This window comes from Cynocephalus volans, chromosome X, assembly GCF_027409185.1.
Source record: "Cynocephalus volans isolate mCynVol1 chromosome X, mCynVol1.pri, whole genome shotgun sequence".
Lineage (NCBI taxonomy): Eukaryota > Metazoa > Chordata > Mammalia > Dermoptera > Cynocephalidae > Cynocephalus > Cynocephalus volans.
The window spans coordinates 127,088,144-127,107,073 of NC_084478.1; the positions used below are offsets into that span (position 1 = coordinate 127,088,144).

General features: G+C 36.9%; 1 protein-coding gene across 1 annotated transcript; it reads left to right on the top strand.

Annotated features, from left to right (window-relative positions):
* Window positions 1-7,006: 7,006 nt before the first annotated feature.
* LOC134367576 (RNA polymerase II subunit A C-terminal domain phosphatase SSU72-like) lies at window positions 7,007-7,591 on the top strand. Its single transcript, XM_063084321.1, has one exon. The coding sequence runs from the start codon at window positions 7,007-7,009 to the stop codon at window positions 7,589-7,591; it is 585 nt and encodes a 194-aa protein (XP_062940391.1).
* The last annotated feature ends 11,339 nt before the right edge of the window (window positions 7,592-18,930 follow it).

The window sequence follows — 18,930 nt, forward strand, 5'->3', positions numbered from 1 at the left end:
CAAGAGGTGGAAACCATGGAGGAAGAGGGGGGTTAGGGAGAAATTGGGTAAGAGGCATAAAGATTAATTACAATTTGTAATAATGAATATGCTAATAATATTGATTTGATCATTATATATTGTACACAAATAATGATAGTCAACATTGTACCCCCCAAATATGTATAATCAATTATGCTTCAACAAAATAAATAAAAAAATAAAATTAGCAAAACATTCGAATAGACATTCTACAAAGAGGATATACAATGGCTAATAAACACTTACAAATATGCTTGCCATCATTAGCCATCAGGCAATACAAATCAAAATCACAAAGAGATGCAACTTTAAACCCACTAGGATGATCATAATCAAAAATCAGATAAAAAAAGCTTTTGATGAGCATTTGGAGAAATCAGAACCCTCATACACTTCTGGTAGGAATGTAAAATGTTACAGCCACCTTGGAAATAAGTCTGGCAGATCTCCACACAGGTAAACATAGAATTACCATATGGGCCAACCCCGTGGCTCACTCGGGAGAGTGCAGCACTGGGAGCGCAGCGGCGCTGGGAAGCGCCAAGGCCGCGGGTTAGGATCCTATATAGGGATGGCCAGTGCGCTCAGTGGCTGAGCACAGTGTGGGCGACACCAAGCCAAGGGTCACGATCCCCTTACCGGTCACAAAAAAAAAAAAAAAAATAGAATTATCATATAACCCAGCAATTCCTCTTTTATATCCAAATTCCCATATCCACATGCTCTGCGGAGCCGCTGTCACACGATCCAGCAGATAGGCTTCACCTCCACCACCTGGCTCCATTCCCAGCCCAGCACAGTGCCCACAGAGTGGGGAGACGTCCGGCAGTGGAGGGGGAGGCTCCGCAGAAACCACACACACTGTGGGGCCACCACTGCGTGATCCAGCAGGTAGGCTTCACTGCAGGAACCTGGCTCCATTCCCAGCCTGGCCTAGTGCGCTAAGAGCAGAGAGACGTCCGGCAGGGGAGACGAGAACTCCACAGGGACCATACCACTGCCGTGCGATCCAGCAGACCGGCCCAATGCATAGGGAGCACAGAGACATCCAGCAGGGCAGATAGAAGCTGCATAGAGTCTACACACCCTGTGGGGGGCTGCCACCGCCGTGTGATCCAGCACCAGCACTGCTGCCACCCAGCTCCATCCCAAGCCCGGCCTAGTGCACATAGAGCAGGGAGACATCAGGCAGGGGAAGGGGAAAGTCCCCAGAGACCACACACTCTGCAGTGTGTACACACAACCCAGCATCCCAACCCAGAGCGCATGGAACAGGGAGAAGTCCAGCACGGGAGGTGGAAGCTTGGCAGAGAACACACACCCTGCGGTACCACCCCGTGATCCAGTAGCCCAGCCAAGTCCAAACTGAAAAGAGAAGTGGCTCCCTGGAGAGGCCCAAGACCTGATGCAACCACACACACAAGGCACTAGTGGCCAACTGAGCAGTCACTGAGGTAGCCATACTAAATTGGCAACCACAGCAACATCTTAGTCAGTCAATAGTGTCAAACCTGTAGACTGTGAAACCCCCTGCCACAATGATTAAACATCAAAGAAAAGATACCAGAAATACGAAAAATCAAGTAAGTACACCACCAAAGGATAATAACTCTCAAGCTCTAGATCCTACAGAACAAGAAGCCCTTGAAATGACTGACAAGGTATTTTGAGTGATAATTCTAAGGAAAGTGAATGAGATACAAGAAAACTCAGGTACACATCATGATGAAAGGAGGAAAAGTATACAGGACCTGAAAGAAGAAATGTACAAGGAAATCAATGCCCTGAAAAAAAATGTAGCAGAACTTGCCGAACTGAAGAAGTTATTCGGCAAAATAAAAAAAAGAACAGAGAGTTTAACCAGCAGGCTTGTGGAAATTGAAGAGAGAACCTCTGACCTTGAAGATGGGCTGTTTTAAATAACACAAGAAGACAAAAAAAAGAGAAAAGAATCAAAGGCATTGAAGAAAATCTGAAAGAGATATCATACAACCGTAAGCGCTGAAATATCTGAGTCATGGGAATTCCAGAAGGGGATGGAAAAGGAGATTGCATTGAAAACTTATTCAACAAAATAGTGGCAGAAAACTTCCCAGGTATAGGAAAAATCACAGATCTTTAGATCCAGGAAGCTCAATGATCTCCAAACGTATTCACCCAAAAAGATCTTCTCCAAGACATATTATAGACAAATTGGCAAAACTCAAAGACAAAGAGAGAATCTTAAAAGCTGCAAGAGAGAAGGGTCAAATCACCTATATGGGAGCCCCAATCAGGCTAACATCAGACTTTTCATCACAAACCCTAAAAGCCAGAAAGGAATGGGATGATATATTCAAAATACTAAAAGACAGAGATTGCCAGCCAAGAATACTCTACCTTGCAAGGCTGTCCTTCCGAAATGAAGGGCAAATAGTATATTTCTCAGACAAACAAAAACTGTGGGAGTTCACCACCACATGACCACCCTTACAAAAAATTCTCAAGGGACTACAGGGTTTGGTTCCTGAAAAATAACTACCACTGCCATATAAACCGAAGAAAAATCATAACCCACTAGTATAATGAAAATGGCATTCATGAAGAGAAAACAAACAAACAAAAAGGCTATCTATAACCCAGGGAACCAACAAACACAGAAAACCAACCCTAAATCAGAAAGTAAGGAACAAAAGACACCAAAATACAACCAAAGAATAATCAATAAAATGCTAGGAATAAATCAACACTTTTCAATAACAACTCTTAATGTAAAAGGCTTAAATTCCCCCAATCAAAAGACACAGACTGGCTGACTGGATTAAAAAGGAGTACCCAACTATATGCTGCCTTCAAGAGACCCACCTCACCCATAAAGACTCACATAGACTAAGAGTGAAAGGATGGAAAAACATTTACCATGCAAACAGAAAAGAAAAACGAGCTTGAGTAGCTATTCTTATATCTGATAAAATAGACTTTAAACTAAAAACCATAAAAAGAGACAATGAGGGACACTACATAATGATAAAAGGATTGATCCATCAAGAAGACATAACAATCATAAATATATACGCACCCAATGTTGGAGCAGCCAGATTTATAAAACAAACTCTATTAGACCTAAACAAGGAAATAGATATTAATACCACAATAGCACGGGACCTGAACACCCCACTGCCAATATTGGACAGATCATCTAGGCAAAGAATCAGCAGAGAAACAGAAGATCTAAACAATATTCTAGACCAATTGAACTTGGCAGATATTGACAGAACATTCCATCCAACGACCTCAGAATATTAATTCTTCTTATCAGCACATAGATAATTCTCCAGGATAGATCACATATTAGGTCACAAATCAACTCTCAACAAATTCAAAGTAATTGGAATTACACCATGTATTTTTTCAGAGCACAATGGATTAAAATTAGAAATCAGTGACAAACAAAATTATGGAAAGTATACAAACACATGGAAATTAAACAGAATTCTACTTAATGACATGTGGGTCCAAGAAGAAATAAAACAGGAAATTCAAAAATTTATGGAAACTAATGAAAATAATGATACATCATACCAATACCTGTGGGATACTGCAAAAGCAGTACTAAGGGGGAAATTTATTGCATCAAATGCACACCTCAGAAGAATGGAAAGATGGCAAGTGAACAACCTAACACTTCACCTTAAAGAACTAGAAAACCAAAACAATCCAAACCTAAAGTTAGCAGACAGAAAGAAATCATTAAGATCAGAGCAGAACTGAATGAAACTGAATGAAATTGAAAACCAAAAAACAATACAAAAGATCAATGAATCAAAAAGATGGTTTTTTGAAAAGATAAATAAAATTGACAAACCATTAGCATGGCTAACTAAAAAAAGAACAGAGAAGATTCAAGTAACAAAAATGAGAAATGAAAAAGGTGATATTACAACTGATTCATCTGAAATACAAGGAATCATTCGAGACTACTATAAACAACTATATGCCAACAAATTTGAAAATCTGGAGGAAATGAATAAATTTTTGGACACACACAAGCTCCCAAAACTGAGCCATGAAGATGTAGAAAATCTGAACAGACCAATAACAATAAAGGAGATTGAAGCTGTTATCAGAAGGCTCCCAACAATGAAAAGCCCAGGACTAGATGGATTCACAGCAGAATTTTACCAAACTTTCAAAGAGGAATTAATACCGATTCTTTACAAACTATTCCAAAACACTGAAACAGACGCAAATCTCCCAAACTCATTCTATGAAGCAAACATCATCCTGATACCAAAACCAGGTAAAGGTACAACCAAAAAAGAAAACTACAGGCCAATATCCTTGATGAATATAGATGCAAAAATCCTCACTAAAATCCTAGCAAACAGAATACAGCAACACATACGTAAAATTATTCACCACGATCAAGTGGGATTCATCCCAGGGATGTAAGGTTGGTTCAACATATGCAAATCAATAAATGTGATACACCATATTAATAAAATCAAACACAAGGACCATATGATCATCTTTATAGATGCTGAAAAAGCATTTGATACACTGCCAATATCATCCTGAATGGGGAAAAGTTGAAAGCTTTTCCTTAAAGAACAGGAACTAGACAAGGATGCCCACTCTCATTACTCCTATTCAACATAGTATTGGGAGTACTAGCCAGAGCAATCAGAGAAGAGAATGAAATAAAGGGCACCCAGATTGGAAAAGATGAAGTCAAACTGTCCCTGTTTGCAGATGACATGATCCTATATATCGAATAGCCTAATGCCTCTACAAAAAAACTCTTGGAGTTGATAAATGATTTCAGCAAAGTAGCAGGATACAAAATCAACACACAAAAATCAGTAGCATTTCTATTCTCCAATAGTGAACATGAAGAAAGAGAAATCAAGAAAGCTTTCCCATTTACAATATATAGCCACCAAAAAAATAAAATACTTAGGAATTGAGTAAGCTAAGGATGTGAAAAATCTCTGTAATGAGAACTACAAACCACTGCTGAGAGAAATTAGAGAGGATATAAGAAGATGGAAGATATCCCATGTTCTTGGATTGGAAGAATCAACATTGTGAAAATGTACATACAACCCAAAATGAAATACAAATTCAATGTAATCCCCATCAAAATTCCAATGACATTTTTCTCAGAAATGGAATTATCCAGACATTTATATTGAAAATCAAAAGACCACACATAGCCACAGCAATGCTGGGCAAAAAAAATAAAGCTGGAGGCATAACACTACCTGACTTTTAACTATACTACAAACCTATAAAAACCAAAACGTATGGTACTGGCATATAAACAGACACACCAAACAATGGAATAGAATAGAGAATCCAGAAATCAACCCACACACCTACAGCCATCTGATCTTTGACAAAGGCACCAAGCTTATACACTGGGCAAGAGAATGCCTCTTCAGCAAATGGTGCTGGGTGAACTTGATATCAATATGCAGGAGAATGAAACTAGACCCATACCTTTCACCATACACTAAAATCAACTCAAAATGGATTAAAGAATTAAATATACACCCTGAAACAATAAAGCTTCTTAAAGAAAACATAGGAGAAAAGCTTCAGGAATTAGGGCTGGACACAGACTTCGTGAATACAACCCCAAAAGCACGGGCAACCAAAGGAAAAATAAACAAATGGGATTATATCAAACTAAAAAGCTTCTGCACAGCAAAAAAAACAATTAATATAGTTAGAAGAAACGCAACAGTATGGGAGAAAATATGTGCAAAATAAACATCTGACAAAGGGTTAATATCCAGAATATACAAGGAACTCAAACAACTTTACAAGAAAAAATCCAGCAACCCAATTAAAAAATGGGCAAAATAGCTAAGTAGGCATTTCTCTAAGGAAGATATACAAATGGCCAACCGAGATATGAAAAAATGCTCAACATCACTCAGCATTCAGGAAATGCAAATCAAAACCACACTGAGACACCATCTCACCCCAGTTAGGATGGCTAAAATCCAATCGAGTGTGAATGATAAATGCTGGTGAGGTTGCAGAGAAAAAGGAACTCTCATACATTGTTGGTGGGACTGCAAAATGGTGCAGCCTCTATGGAAAATGGTATGGAGGTTCCTCAAACAATTGCAGATAGATCTACCATATGACCCAGCTATCGCACTGCTGGGCATATACCCAGGGGAATGGAAATCATCAAGTCGAAGGTATACCTGTTCCTCAATGTTCATCGCAGCACTCTTTACAATAGCTAGGAGTTGGAACCGGCCCAAATGTCCATCATCAGATGAGTGAATACGGAAATTGTGGTATATCTACATCATGGAATACTACTCAGCTATAAAAAAGAATGAAATACTGCCATTTGCAACAACATGGATGGACCTTGAGAGAATTATATTAAGTGAAACAAGTCAGGCACAGAAAGAGAAATACCACATGTTCTCACTTATTGCTGTGAGATAAAAATAAATAAATAAATTCACACACACACAAAACAAAAAAGCGGGGACCCAAACTGATACCAGCACATCAATGTTCACAGCACCATTACTCACAATATACAAAAGGTGAAAGCAACAGATGTGTCACATCAACAAATTCATGGATAAACAAAATGTGATCTATACCTACAAGGCAATATTATTCAGCCATAACAGGAATGAGACTCTCAGTGCTGGCGTAGGTCGCTGTGAGATCAGGAGGCTGGCGCAAAGCGCCTGACCCGCAGGCTGCACATGAACAGACTGCAGGGAGCTGGCCTGGAAGCCCGAGGGGCGGGGCCTCCTCTCTGGCCCAGGCCTGGTGCTCCGGGACCCATGGAGGACTTCCGGGAGCCTTGGAGTCGCCCCGCTGTGCGTCCCTATGTGTTGCGTCACAGCTGAAGCTTCCTCCTACCTGACTTCCGGCCGCCACCGCCACCATTTTGCTCATGCTGAAGACCCACAGCCGGGTGGGCGTCCTGGAGCTGAACGGAGCTGACAGAGCTGCTGTCGCCATGCAGTCGTCACCACTGAGGGTGGCTGTGGTGTGCTCAAGCAACCAGAATCGGAGCATGGAGGCACACAACGTCCTCAGCAAACGAGGATTCAATGTCCGGTCCTTTGGAACAGCAACTCGCGTGAAGCTTCCAGGATCAACACCCCACAAGCCGAATGTTTATGATTTCAGTACCACATATGATCAGATGTACAATGATCTTCTTAGGAAAGACAAAGAATTCTATACAAGCAAAGGCATTTTGTATATGCTGGACAGAAATAGGAGAATCAAGCCCCGGCCAGAAAGGTTCCAGAGCTGCAACGATGTGTTTGATCTGATCCTCACGTGTGAAGAGAGAGTCTATGACAAGGTGGTAGAACATCTGACTTCCAGAGAACAGGAGACCTGCCAGCCAGTGCACGTGGTCAACGTGGACATACAGGACAACCAAGAAGAGGCCACCCTTGGAGCGTTCCTCATCTGTGAGATCTGCCAGTGTCTTCAGCTCCTGGAGGACATGGACAACAAGATGGAGGAGCTGCTGCAGGAGTTGGAGAAGAAGAGGGGCAAGACCTTTCTGCACACCGTGTGCTTCTACTGATGCTGCTGGCCACTCGTGGCTCAGCCTCCTGAAGGTATCTTCTTGAACTTCCAATTGTTAGGACGTTTCCTTCCTAGTATTTCTTTTGGCTTTTAGGTATTGCCTCGGTAGACAGCACTGTTACTTGAATAACCTGTACATGTGAAATGGGAAGACACATATAAATACCAGATTAAAAACAAGTTTTTTCTATCCCCCTTTTACTTATGAATAAGACATAGAAAACGAAGTTTTTTTCTGTAACCAAAAAAAGAAGAAAAAATGGTTTATAGTACATTTCCCCCAACATATGTGCGTCTGTGGTTGTGCGTGCCTTTCTCTTTTCTTCTCCCCTAACTGGCTGGACTGTAGAAATACCTGAATAAAGCCACGAGCTGCCTCTTTTTAGGAAAGAACCTGGAATTGTCCAGTAAGTGGATGCTACTGGTCAAAAAAGGGGGGGGAGGAGATTCTGATATATGCTACATATTTATGGGGTACCATCTGATGTTTTGACACATATATAATGTTGTATAATAATCAGACTATGGTACTTAATGTATCAGTCACCTCGTGCATTTATCATTTCTTTGTGGCAAAAACATTCAAAAGCCTCTCGAGCTATTATGCAGTATGCTATCAAGTACAGAGATTTGTGTTTGAGAATGATTTTTTAAAGTTGTGGGTATAGATAGTGTTACAGTCCAAATGTTTGTGTTCCTCTAAAATTCATGTTTAACACCAAGGTCTGGGGTTCCATCCCCGTACTGGCCAGAAAAAATAAAAAAATGTAAAGTTTATGTGTTGAAACCTGACTTACAAGGTGACGATATTAAGAGGTGAAACATTTGGGAGGTGATGATGTCATGAGGGCTCATCCCTCATGAATGGGATTTGTACCTTTATAAAAGAGCTTGAGGGAGCCGGTTTGCTCCTCCCACCATGTTAGAATACACTGTTTGTCCCTTCTGTCACGTGAAAATACATAGAAGGTGCCATCAGGAGGAACAGCCCTTACCAGACACCAAATCTGCTGGCACCTTCATCTGGGACTTCCAGCTTCCCGAACTGTGAGCAATAAATTTCCATTGCTATAAATGACCTGGGCTAAAGTATTTTGTTACAGCAATCCAAACAGACTAAGATGGTGATGAGGTTTACACAATAATATGAAGGTATTTAATGTCCCTTAATTGCACACTTATATATGGTTAAAATGCTAAAGATTCTATGTATATTTTACCACAGTTAAAAAAAAAACTGAGATATCAGACTCTTTCCCGTCAGACTGGGTGTGTACACACACACACACACACACACACACACACACACACACACACACACACACACACACACAAGCAAATCTGATAATACCCAATGTGAGTAAGGTCTGTATTTATGAATAGTCCCATAATCTTCTAAGAAATGCCAAGATATTTTGGATGTAGGAGGCAAAGGAGCTGAAGAGAAAAGGAGGAAATGTCAAAGGAGGGTGAAATGGGACCCAGTGTGTAATGTTAGTAGGTCAGCACTTGAATTGTAGACGGAACCAGTGAACACTTCCCAGTGGCAGGTCTAGGAACAAACATGACTAACGTTCAACTTTTAAATTAAGGTGTGCTTTTTTTTTTCTTTTTGCTGTTCATCTCTGAGTTATATGGAAAAACCGATTTTTTCCTTTCATTAGTGAAGAAAAACAGCATCTGTAAACAGCATTTATTTTATTTGAACAACACACAAGAAGAAAAAAAACTCAGATTATAAGTCTATACAATTTTCTCATTGGCAAGAAAATTTATGTTGAGGCAAATGGTAATAAGGCCAGTGAGGTAATAAGAAATGGGTTTGTTATCACGACGTCGTTTAGCAAATGTAATTTTCAGTGACAAATTTGAAGTTCTATCATTTTTAACTTTAGAAATACAAACACATTTCTATAATAAACATTTAAAATGTAATTCCTGTAGTAAATTTAAACACTAAGGTTACAGACTACAGCCTTTGTAGTTAAAAATGTCATATTACAGGCTCTCTCAACCATTGAAGACCAAACATACAATGGAAACTGTCGTTATATTTACAAGAGACAGATCATGTATTCATTGAAAGTTAAAGGAAAATCTTTATTCCCCTTGGCTTAAGGTTCTTCTTCCACTGTGTTCTCCAACACTACCAAACGTAGCCACTCCATTTTGTCTTCCTTATCCCTTTGAATAATAAATAACCGAGGACTTTAAAGAAATTGTGACCTATGCTTTAGTTTTAATTTTAAAGAAGGTGGAACAAAATTATTCTTTAATTTATAGATATACATACATATAACTTACACAACACATCCTTTAATGCCTTTTTGAAAACATTTAAGTTTTTAATGTATTTTAGGATGTTTTTTATTTGTTTTGATAGGTATAGTTAGTCGCTCTTAATCATCATTTTTTAGATGTAAAGCGAAAATCGTTTTTAGTATAATTTTATTACCTGGAACAATTTTAGTTCTTAGCCTTTTAACATATTGCCCCAGACTAATTATACCAATACTAGGCTCATACAATATGAAGGCTTCTATATTACTATGAGTGGTTATACAAGAGTACTTCAAAAAGTTCATTGAAAAATGCAATTAAATGATAATACAAACTTTCCCATGACCTTTTTGAAGACCACTTGTATTATGGATAAGTTCTGAATTAATTTTAATGTATATGTGCCATGATTCATTAATAATGTCACATACTCCTTTTTGCTGGATAAAATAATATTGAGAATCCATATGACTTTACATTTTTTTCTTGTCATTTGGTCTGAGGAGTTGTCTGTGTTATTAGTCATCTGTAGTATACATAAGCCCTGTCTTTCCTCACTCAGAAAACTTTGTTAGCTCCCATACTTACTACAGTTAAGGTAGCTTTTACTCAAAATTTTTCAAATGACATATTATCACACCAAGTGAAAGTTACTGCATCATGGGAATATTTCTTTAGAACTATGAGGAATATTGGCACAGACACACATTTAGATATTTAAATCTCTCACATACTGATCCGCCATAAAGATGGTAGCACTGCTTTTAAGTCCTTGAACTTGTGAAACAAAAAGACATTTGCAGGAAGCAGATGAAAGCTGATCAATTTCATGAAGATTAAACTATTCACTCAGTTGTAGCGAGCCCCTTTCTCTCTGCATTGCCAAAGTCTCTTATCCTTCCCTTTGGAATGGCATTTTTTAATTCTAAGATTCACTGACACAAACCAGCAACCTCTAGGGTGATTGTTATACACAGGTAAATTCATAGTGGTTATGCCCTAGAACATTGTTTTTACCTGTCATGAGAGCAATTACGAGTACATTCTTTTCTAAAAATGCTAGTTTTATTTGATATGAGGAGACTGAAAGTGAAGTTGGGGCTGAAGAAGGTTCTAGTTGGGTCCTGTGCTAACTGTTGCTCGGTCAGAAATACTCACAAATCCCTCCCTGAAGTGTTATGCTGTACAATGCACTATGATATGAGAACTCAGGATCTTACATCCAGTAAAGCACGTTCTTTATTTCAGTTTAGGTTCTGAACAGGACTAGGTATGGCCTTAGGCAGGGATATATGACACCATTTTTGATGTGGTTCTCATCTTCACACTGTAGAACATGGCACGGTTCATATAGGTCGATTGGTTAGTTTTTCATACCTGTATACGGAATGCCTCAACAAACTGTGATATCAGTCTGTCATCTTCTCCTCATAAAATCACCTGAGTATAGTACTAGTCATTTGAAAAGGAAGAAATAATAATTTTCCCCTTTGAGTACATTATAGAATCTTGGCATTTCATAGACTTGTCTGGTTTTAATTTAATATAATAATTCTCTCTTCGATGATCATATGTGACAGTTTGGCAGTTGGTAGCTCATTTGAACTGGCTCCTGTGTCTCGTACTCCTAGACTATTTAAAAACAACAAGACATATAGGTTCAGCTTGCACACTCCCGTTTGCATCACAAAAATCAACTACTCCCCAAGGGACCCTGGTTTACTAGAGGATAGCACTAGAACAATTCAATAGATCTACACAATTTTATAATAGTTTTTGAAAGTAATTTAATATTACTTATTTAGATTTTAATGCATCCCAGTTGTGAACCTTTATTTGCTTGGACATTACAATCAACTTAAGTAACGTTACTTGAGATTTATAAAGAAAGGTAAGTGTAATAGTTGTAACAGAACAATTTTAGCTTTGATTCAGACATCTGAATTTTTGCATCAACATGTATTTGAAACCTCTATCCCAATTTTTGGATAAATGGGTTATCATCACAATGACAAAAGAGACAATTATATTTAAAGTAAAAACACAAATTATTTTTATCTAGTTGAAACATTACTTGGGATTATATTACACATATTGTCACACTGTAATTCTAGTCTTAAAAGATTTTAATGTTTAAAAGGTTCTTGAACGGAAGGCATTTCAAAATTATAAATATTTTAAATTATCTTATATTATAAAAAGCATGGGGTACACCATCCCCATTACAATCATACATGGTAAAGACAGAAAAAAAATATTAACCTCCTTTTTAAAGTATGAGGTTTCAAGACATAATAATCTTCAAAAAGTATTTCCCATGTGTGGTTGGTATTATTCATCTTGTAACAAAAGGTCATAATATCTGCTTTTCAAGTAAATATATTTTATATGCATGTAATCTATCTGACCAAATCTCAACATACATTCTATTTCGAAGTCCAGGGAACACATCTGGCGAAGGCCTTCTTTGGTGGCGGCTTTACAGCAATGCAGGGTGTCACGCAGCGGGAATGGCAGAGCAGAGCTAACTCCTCACCGCTGCTTTTAAAGCCCTCAGAACCAGGGTGCCCATGACCACCATTAAACAATCAACTTATTAATCCATTTACCAGGGCATGGTCCTTAGAATCTAATCATCTCTTCAAGGTCCCAACTTTCAATTACCATAATAGGATTTCTCACCCTCTTAACACTGTCACATTGGGGTTAAGTTTCTAATACATGGACCTTGGGTGACACAATTCACTCCACAGCATGTTCTAAGTAGAAAATTATTTTTAAGAAGTTTGTCCGTTGAACACTAATTTTTAAGGTTCATTCATTTGTACAAACACAGTGTTTAAATTTTTCAGTTCCATATCTAAGCGCATATCTTTGTCTTTAAATATATAAACATTAGTAAACATAACTTTCAAGAGAGGATGTGAAGATAAGAAAAATAGAGAAAAATTGAACCAGCTTTTCCCCTGTCTACACCACAGTTTTACAATGTGTCTGTGTGTGAGAGAGAGAGACAAAGAGAGAGGCACAATCACATCCAAACTTTTAGTCCTAGGTTCATGTATGTATTTTCTTTAACTATTTCAATTTGATCATTTAATTTTCCTAAAATCTGTGTGATTTTATGCAGAAATGTTACTTATCCAGATTACCTCTGGAATACGGTAGTTACTAATGGTAGGCCAAGCTGCTAAAACAAATAAATAAATAAACAATCCCCGGATATTCAGTGGCTTCAAAACAAGAAAGCTCCTTACCACTTTGGTTGAGGGCCAGAGTTCCAGTCAGCAGCCACCATATTCATTTTAATCATTCCCCGGAATTATTACAAGGATTGATGGATGATTACCAGAGGGATGGGGGCCTTGTCAACTTCAACAAATGGTTTTTCCCACCACTCTAGTTCTCTGTGTTCCAGACACTTGGAAGGGATAAAGAGAATGGAGAATATCACATGGTAGACTTTTATATGCACCGGGTACATCCCTTCTGTTCACAATCTACTAACTAGAAAACGATCACTTGCAACATCTTGAGTTGGCACAGATTTGACAGGAAAGGATAGTGTTATCACAGAAAGTAACACAATTCAACTGGCATACCTCCGGTTTTGTCTCCATTTTCTGATGATTCAGCTTAAAATAAGTATGGATTTGATGCTGGATATCTTCTGTTTGCCATATATAACAAGCTCACAGCTATCATCATACTCAACAGTGAAAAACTGAAAGCTTTTTTCCTAAGGTTAGGAACAACATATGTTTCATACATAGTAAACACTAAAGACTCCAATAGAAAACTGTTAGAACGTTTTCCAACATGTATTCAACATTTTGCAGGATACAAATCATACAAAAATCAGTAGTGATTCTATACACTAAAAATGAACTCTCCAATAAAAATTTTTCAAAAATCCCTTTTGCAACAGCCAACAAAAACATTAAATACTTAGGAATACATTTAACCAAGGAGGTGAAGAATTGATACAGTTAAAACTATGAAATATTGATAAAAGAAATTGAAGAAGACAAAAATTATTGGAAAGATGTCCTGTGTTCATGGAGTGAAAAAATTAATATTGCTAAAATGTCCATACTGCTCAAACTAATCTACAGATTCCATGAAATTCCTATCAAAATTCCAATGAAATTTTTCACAGAAATAGAAAAAAATCCTAAAATTCCTATGGAACTACAAAAAAGAAAAAAAGACTACAAATGCAATCGTTTTTCTTTTTTTAGGGTTCTAATTTCTCCACATCATCTCAACACTTGTTATGGTTCATTTTTTTCATTATATCCATCCTAGCCACTGTGACGTAGTATATCATTGTGGTTTTGATTTACATTTCCCTAATGAATAATGATGTTGAGCACTTTTTTCATGAGCTTATTGGCCATTTGTATGTCTTCTTTGGAGACTGTCTATTCAGATCTTTTAACTACATTTCTTTTTTTTGTAAAGTAGTAAGAAAGTAGATTTTATTTAAACTTAAACACAACAAAGAATTTCAACATTAAGCATTGGAAAAGGACATTCTGAGCAAATACTAAGCAATTCTAAATCTTAAGCAATTTAAGCAAGTACTCATTTTAGATCTTTTGGAGGCAATCAGAAATTTTTTCCAAAGAAAATAGAAAACCCAAATGATTGCAGAGATATACAATGTTCTTAGAAGGGAAGAATCTGTTTCACCAAGTTGTTTATATTCTCCCCAATACTCCATAATTAGATATATTTCTATGCAATCTTTACAATTTTCTTACATGGAATTCATGGAAATTGACAGCTCTTAAAATCTGTATGGAAATAATCAAGGCTATTTTGAGAAAAAGTGTGAATTCTGCCCTTGATATATTAGAAATATGTTTATTTGTATATATTACGAATTAAAATAAAGAGGCTAAACAATTTAACAGGAAAATGAGCAGTGGAAGTGAGCTGAGAAAAATGAGTTAATAATCAATCATAGAAAAGGCAACTGAGATAGCCGGTACACATATGAAAAGGAACCTACAAACAGCAGTGAGTAATAAAAAGCATTTTAAAACAAATTTCTTTCCATACATCAGGTAAAAAGTTTAATAATTCCAAGTCTTGGTGAAGAAGATGTGGAGAGAAAGGGATTTTTTTTTCTTGGATTCCCTGCTCAATCACTTATTTATTTTATTTTATTTTATTTTGTTTTATTTTGTCAATATACGATGTGGTTGATTATTGTGGCCCATTACTGAAAACTCGCTCCTGCTTCCCTCTCCCCCCTCCCTCCCAACAATGTCCTTTCTGTTTGCTTGTTGTATCAATTTCAAGGAATTGTGATTGTTATGTCTTCTTCCCTCCTCCCCCCCAGTTTTTTTCAGTATTTATTAATTTATTTTTAGCTCCCACAAATAAGTGAGAACATGTGATATTTCTCTTTCTGTGCCTGACTTGTTTCACTTAATATAATTCTCCCCAGGTCCATCCATATCATTGCAAATGGCAGTATTTCATTCTTTTTTATAACTGAGTAGTATTCCATTGTGTAGATATACCACATTTTCCTATATCCACTCATCTGATGATGGACATTTGGGCTGGTTCCAACTTTCAGGTATTGTAAAGAGTGCTGCGATGAATATTGCGGAACGGGTATACCTTCGACTTGACGATTTCCATTCCTCTGGGTATATGCCCAGCAGTGGGATAGCTGGGTCATATGGTAGATCTATCTGCAATTGTTTGAGGAACCTCCATACCATTTTCCATAGAGGCTGCACCATTTTGCAGTCCCACCAGCAATGTATGAGAGTTCCTTTTTCTCTGCAACCTCGCCAACATTTATCATTGACAGTCTTTTGGATATTAGACACCCTAACTGGGGTGAGATGGTATCTCAGTGTGGATTTTATTTGCATTTCCTGAATGCTGAGTGATGTTGAGCATTTTTTCATATGTTGGTTGGCCATACATATATCTTCCTTAGAGAAATGCCTATTTAGCTCCTTTGCCCATTTTTTAATCGGGTTGCTTGTTTTTTTCTTGTAAAGTTGTTTGAGTTCCTTGTATTTTCTGGATATTAATCCTTTATCAGATGTTTATTTTGCAAATATTTTCTCTTACTCTGTTGGTTTTCTTCTAACTATATTAATTGTTTTTTTTTGCTGTGTAGAAGCTTTTTAGTTTGATATAATCCCATTTCTTTATGTTTCCTTTGGTTGCCCGTGCTTTTGGGCTCATATTCATGAAGTCTGTGTCCAGTCCTACTTCCTGAAGTGTTTCTTCTATGTTTTCTTTAAGAAAATTTATTGTTTCAGGGTGCATATTTAAATCATTAATCCATTTTGAGTTGACTTGAGTATATGGTGAGAGGTATGGGTCTAGTTTCACTCTCCTGCATATGGATATCCACTTATCCCAGCACCATTTCCTGAAGAGGCATTCTCTTCCCCAGTGTTTAGGCTTGGTGCCTTTGTCAAAGATCAGATGGCTGTAGGTGTGTGGGTTGATTTCTGGATTCTCTATTCTATTCCATTGATCAGTGTGTCTGTTTAGATGCCAGTACCATGCTGTTTTGGTTATTATAGCTTTGTAGTATAGTTTAAAGTCAGGTAGTGTTATGCCTCCAGCTTTATTTATTTGTTTATTTTTTGCTCAGCATCTACCAATGCAATCTTGAGGGAAAAGAATGTAGAGGCATCACAGTATCTGACTTCACAGTATGAGTATACTACAAAGTTATAGTAATCAAAACAACGTGATACTCACATAAAGACATAGACCACTGAAACTTTATAGAGAACCTGAGAATAAATTCACATACATACAGGAAACTGATGTATATGCCAAGACACACAACTGCAGAAAAGACAGTTTCTTCAATAAATGATGCTGGGAAAATTGGATATCCATATTCAGGAGAAAGATAATAGACCCCCACCTCAGACCATATACAAAAATCAACTCAAAATGGGTTTATGACTTCAATGTAAATTGCAAAACGATAAAACTACTAGAAGAAAACATAGGGGCAATGCTTCACAACATTGGGCCAGGCAAGGAATTTTGAAAAAAGACATCAAAAGAACAGGAAAGAAAGCAAAAATGGACAAATGGGTTTACATTCAACTAAAAAGTTTTGCAGAACAAAGGAAATGTTAGAGTGAAAAGACAACTTACAGAGTCAGAGAAAATATTTGCAAACTATACATAAAAGTGTTAATATCCAGACTATATAAGGAACTTAACTTAAAAGCAAAATAAATAAATAAATAAATAAATAAATAAATCTGATTTAAAAAATGGTCAACAAACTTTAATAGATGTTTCTGAAATGAAGACATTCAAATGGCCAGCAAGTACATGAGAAATAGCTCAGGTAAATGTGAAATAAAAACATAATGAGATACCATCTCACTCCTGTTAGAAATGCTATTATCGAAGGACAAAAGACAAGTATTGGCGAGGATGTGGAGAAAAGGAAACACATACTGTTGGTGGGATTGTAAATTAGTGCAATCACGATTTTAAAAAAAAACAGTATTAAGCTTCCTTAAAAAATTAAAAATTGAACGTATATCAAAGAGATATCTGCTGTCCCATGTTTATTGCAGCACTATTCACAATAGCCAAGATATGGAATCAACACAAGTGTCCAATGATGGATGAATGGATAAAGAAAATGTGCTATACATGCACAATAGAATACTATTAAGCCATTTTTTAAAATGTCATTTTAAAAAAAATGTCATCTGCAACTATATGGATGAACCTGAAGGACATGATATTAAGTAAAATAAGCCAGACACAGAAAGACAAATACTACATGATCCCACTCATATGTGGAATCTAAAGAACAGAAGAAGAGAAAGAAAAAGAGGAGTTGATATCTTAGAAGCAGAGAGCAGAACAGTTGTTACCAGAGACTGGCGAGGGGAGGAGAGAGAGGAGGATGGAGAGAAGTTGTCCAATGGGTACGAAGTTACAATTAGATAGGAGGAATAAGTTCTGTTTTTGTATTGCACAGTAGGGTGACCATGGTTAATAGTAAGATATTGTATATTACAAAATAGCTAGAAGAAAGGTATTTGAATGTTTTCATTTTAAAGAAATAATAAATGCATGAATTGGTGTATACATTATATACCATGATTTGATCATTATACAACATACATATGTATCCCATAAATATGTACAAATACAATATTTCAATTTTAAAAAGCATTAAAAAATGATCACAGTAAGAGATTAACAACATTAACTCATAATAAAATGGAAATGTTATAACAATAAAATGAAAAATGATGGTGGAGGCATTACACTACCTGATTTCATAGTATACTACAAAGCTATAGTAATCAAAACAGCATGGTAATGGCATAAAAACAGATACATAGATCAATGGAACAGAACAGAAAGCCCAGAAATAAATCTACACGTTTATAATCAATTGATTTTTCAATAAAGATGCCAAGAACACATAATGGGGAAAGACAGTCTCTTCAATAACTGATGTTAGAAAAATCTGATATCCACATACAGAAGAATACAATTAGACCGTTATCTCACACCATATACAAAAATCAACTCAAAATGGATTGAAGAGTTAAACGTAAGACCCGAAACGGTAAAAACTACTAGAAACAAAACATAGGGGGAAACCGCTATTGGTCTGGGCAATGAGTTTTTGGATATGACCCCAAAAGCACAAGTAATAAATGCAAAAACAGACAAATGTAATGACATCAAATAAAAAAGCTTTTGCAAGGAAAAGGAAACAATTAACAGAGTGAAGAGACAACTGACAGAAAGGACAGAACGTACAAGAGTACTTCAAAAAGTTCATAGAAAGATTCTTATTATCTTGCAGTAACTTTATCTCTTTTTGGTATCAGAGTAATACTGGCTTTATAAGATGAATTGAGAAGTGTTTCCTCCTCTTCTGTTTTCTTAAGAAAATTGGATAGAATTGGCATTAGTATTTTTTTAAATGTTTGGAATAATTTACAAGTATAGCCATTTGATTCTGGTCTTTGTTTTATAGAAAGATTTTGATTACTAATTCAATTCCTTTACTTG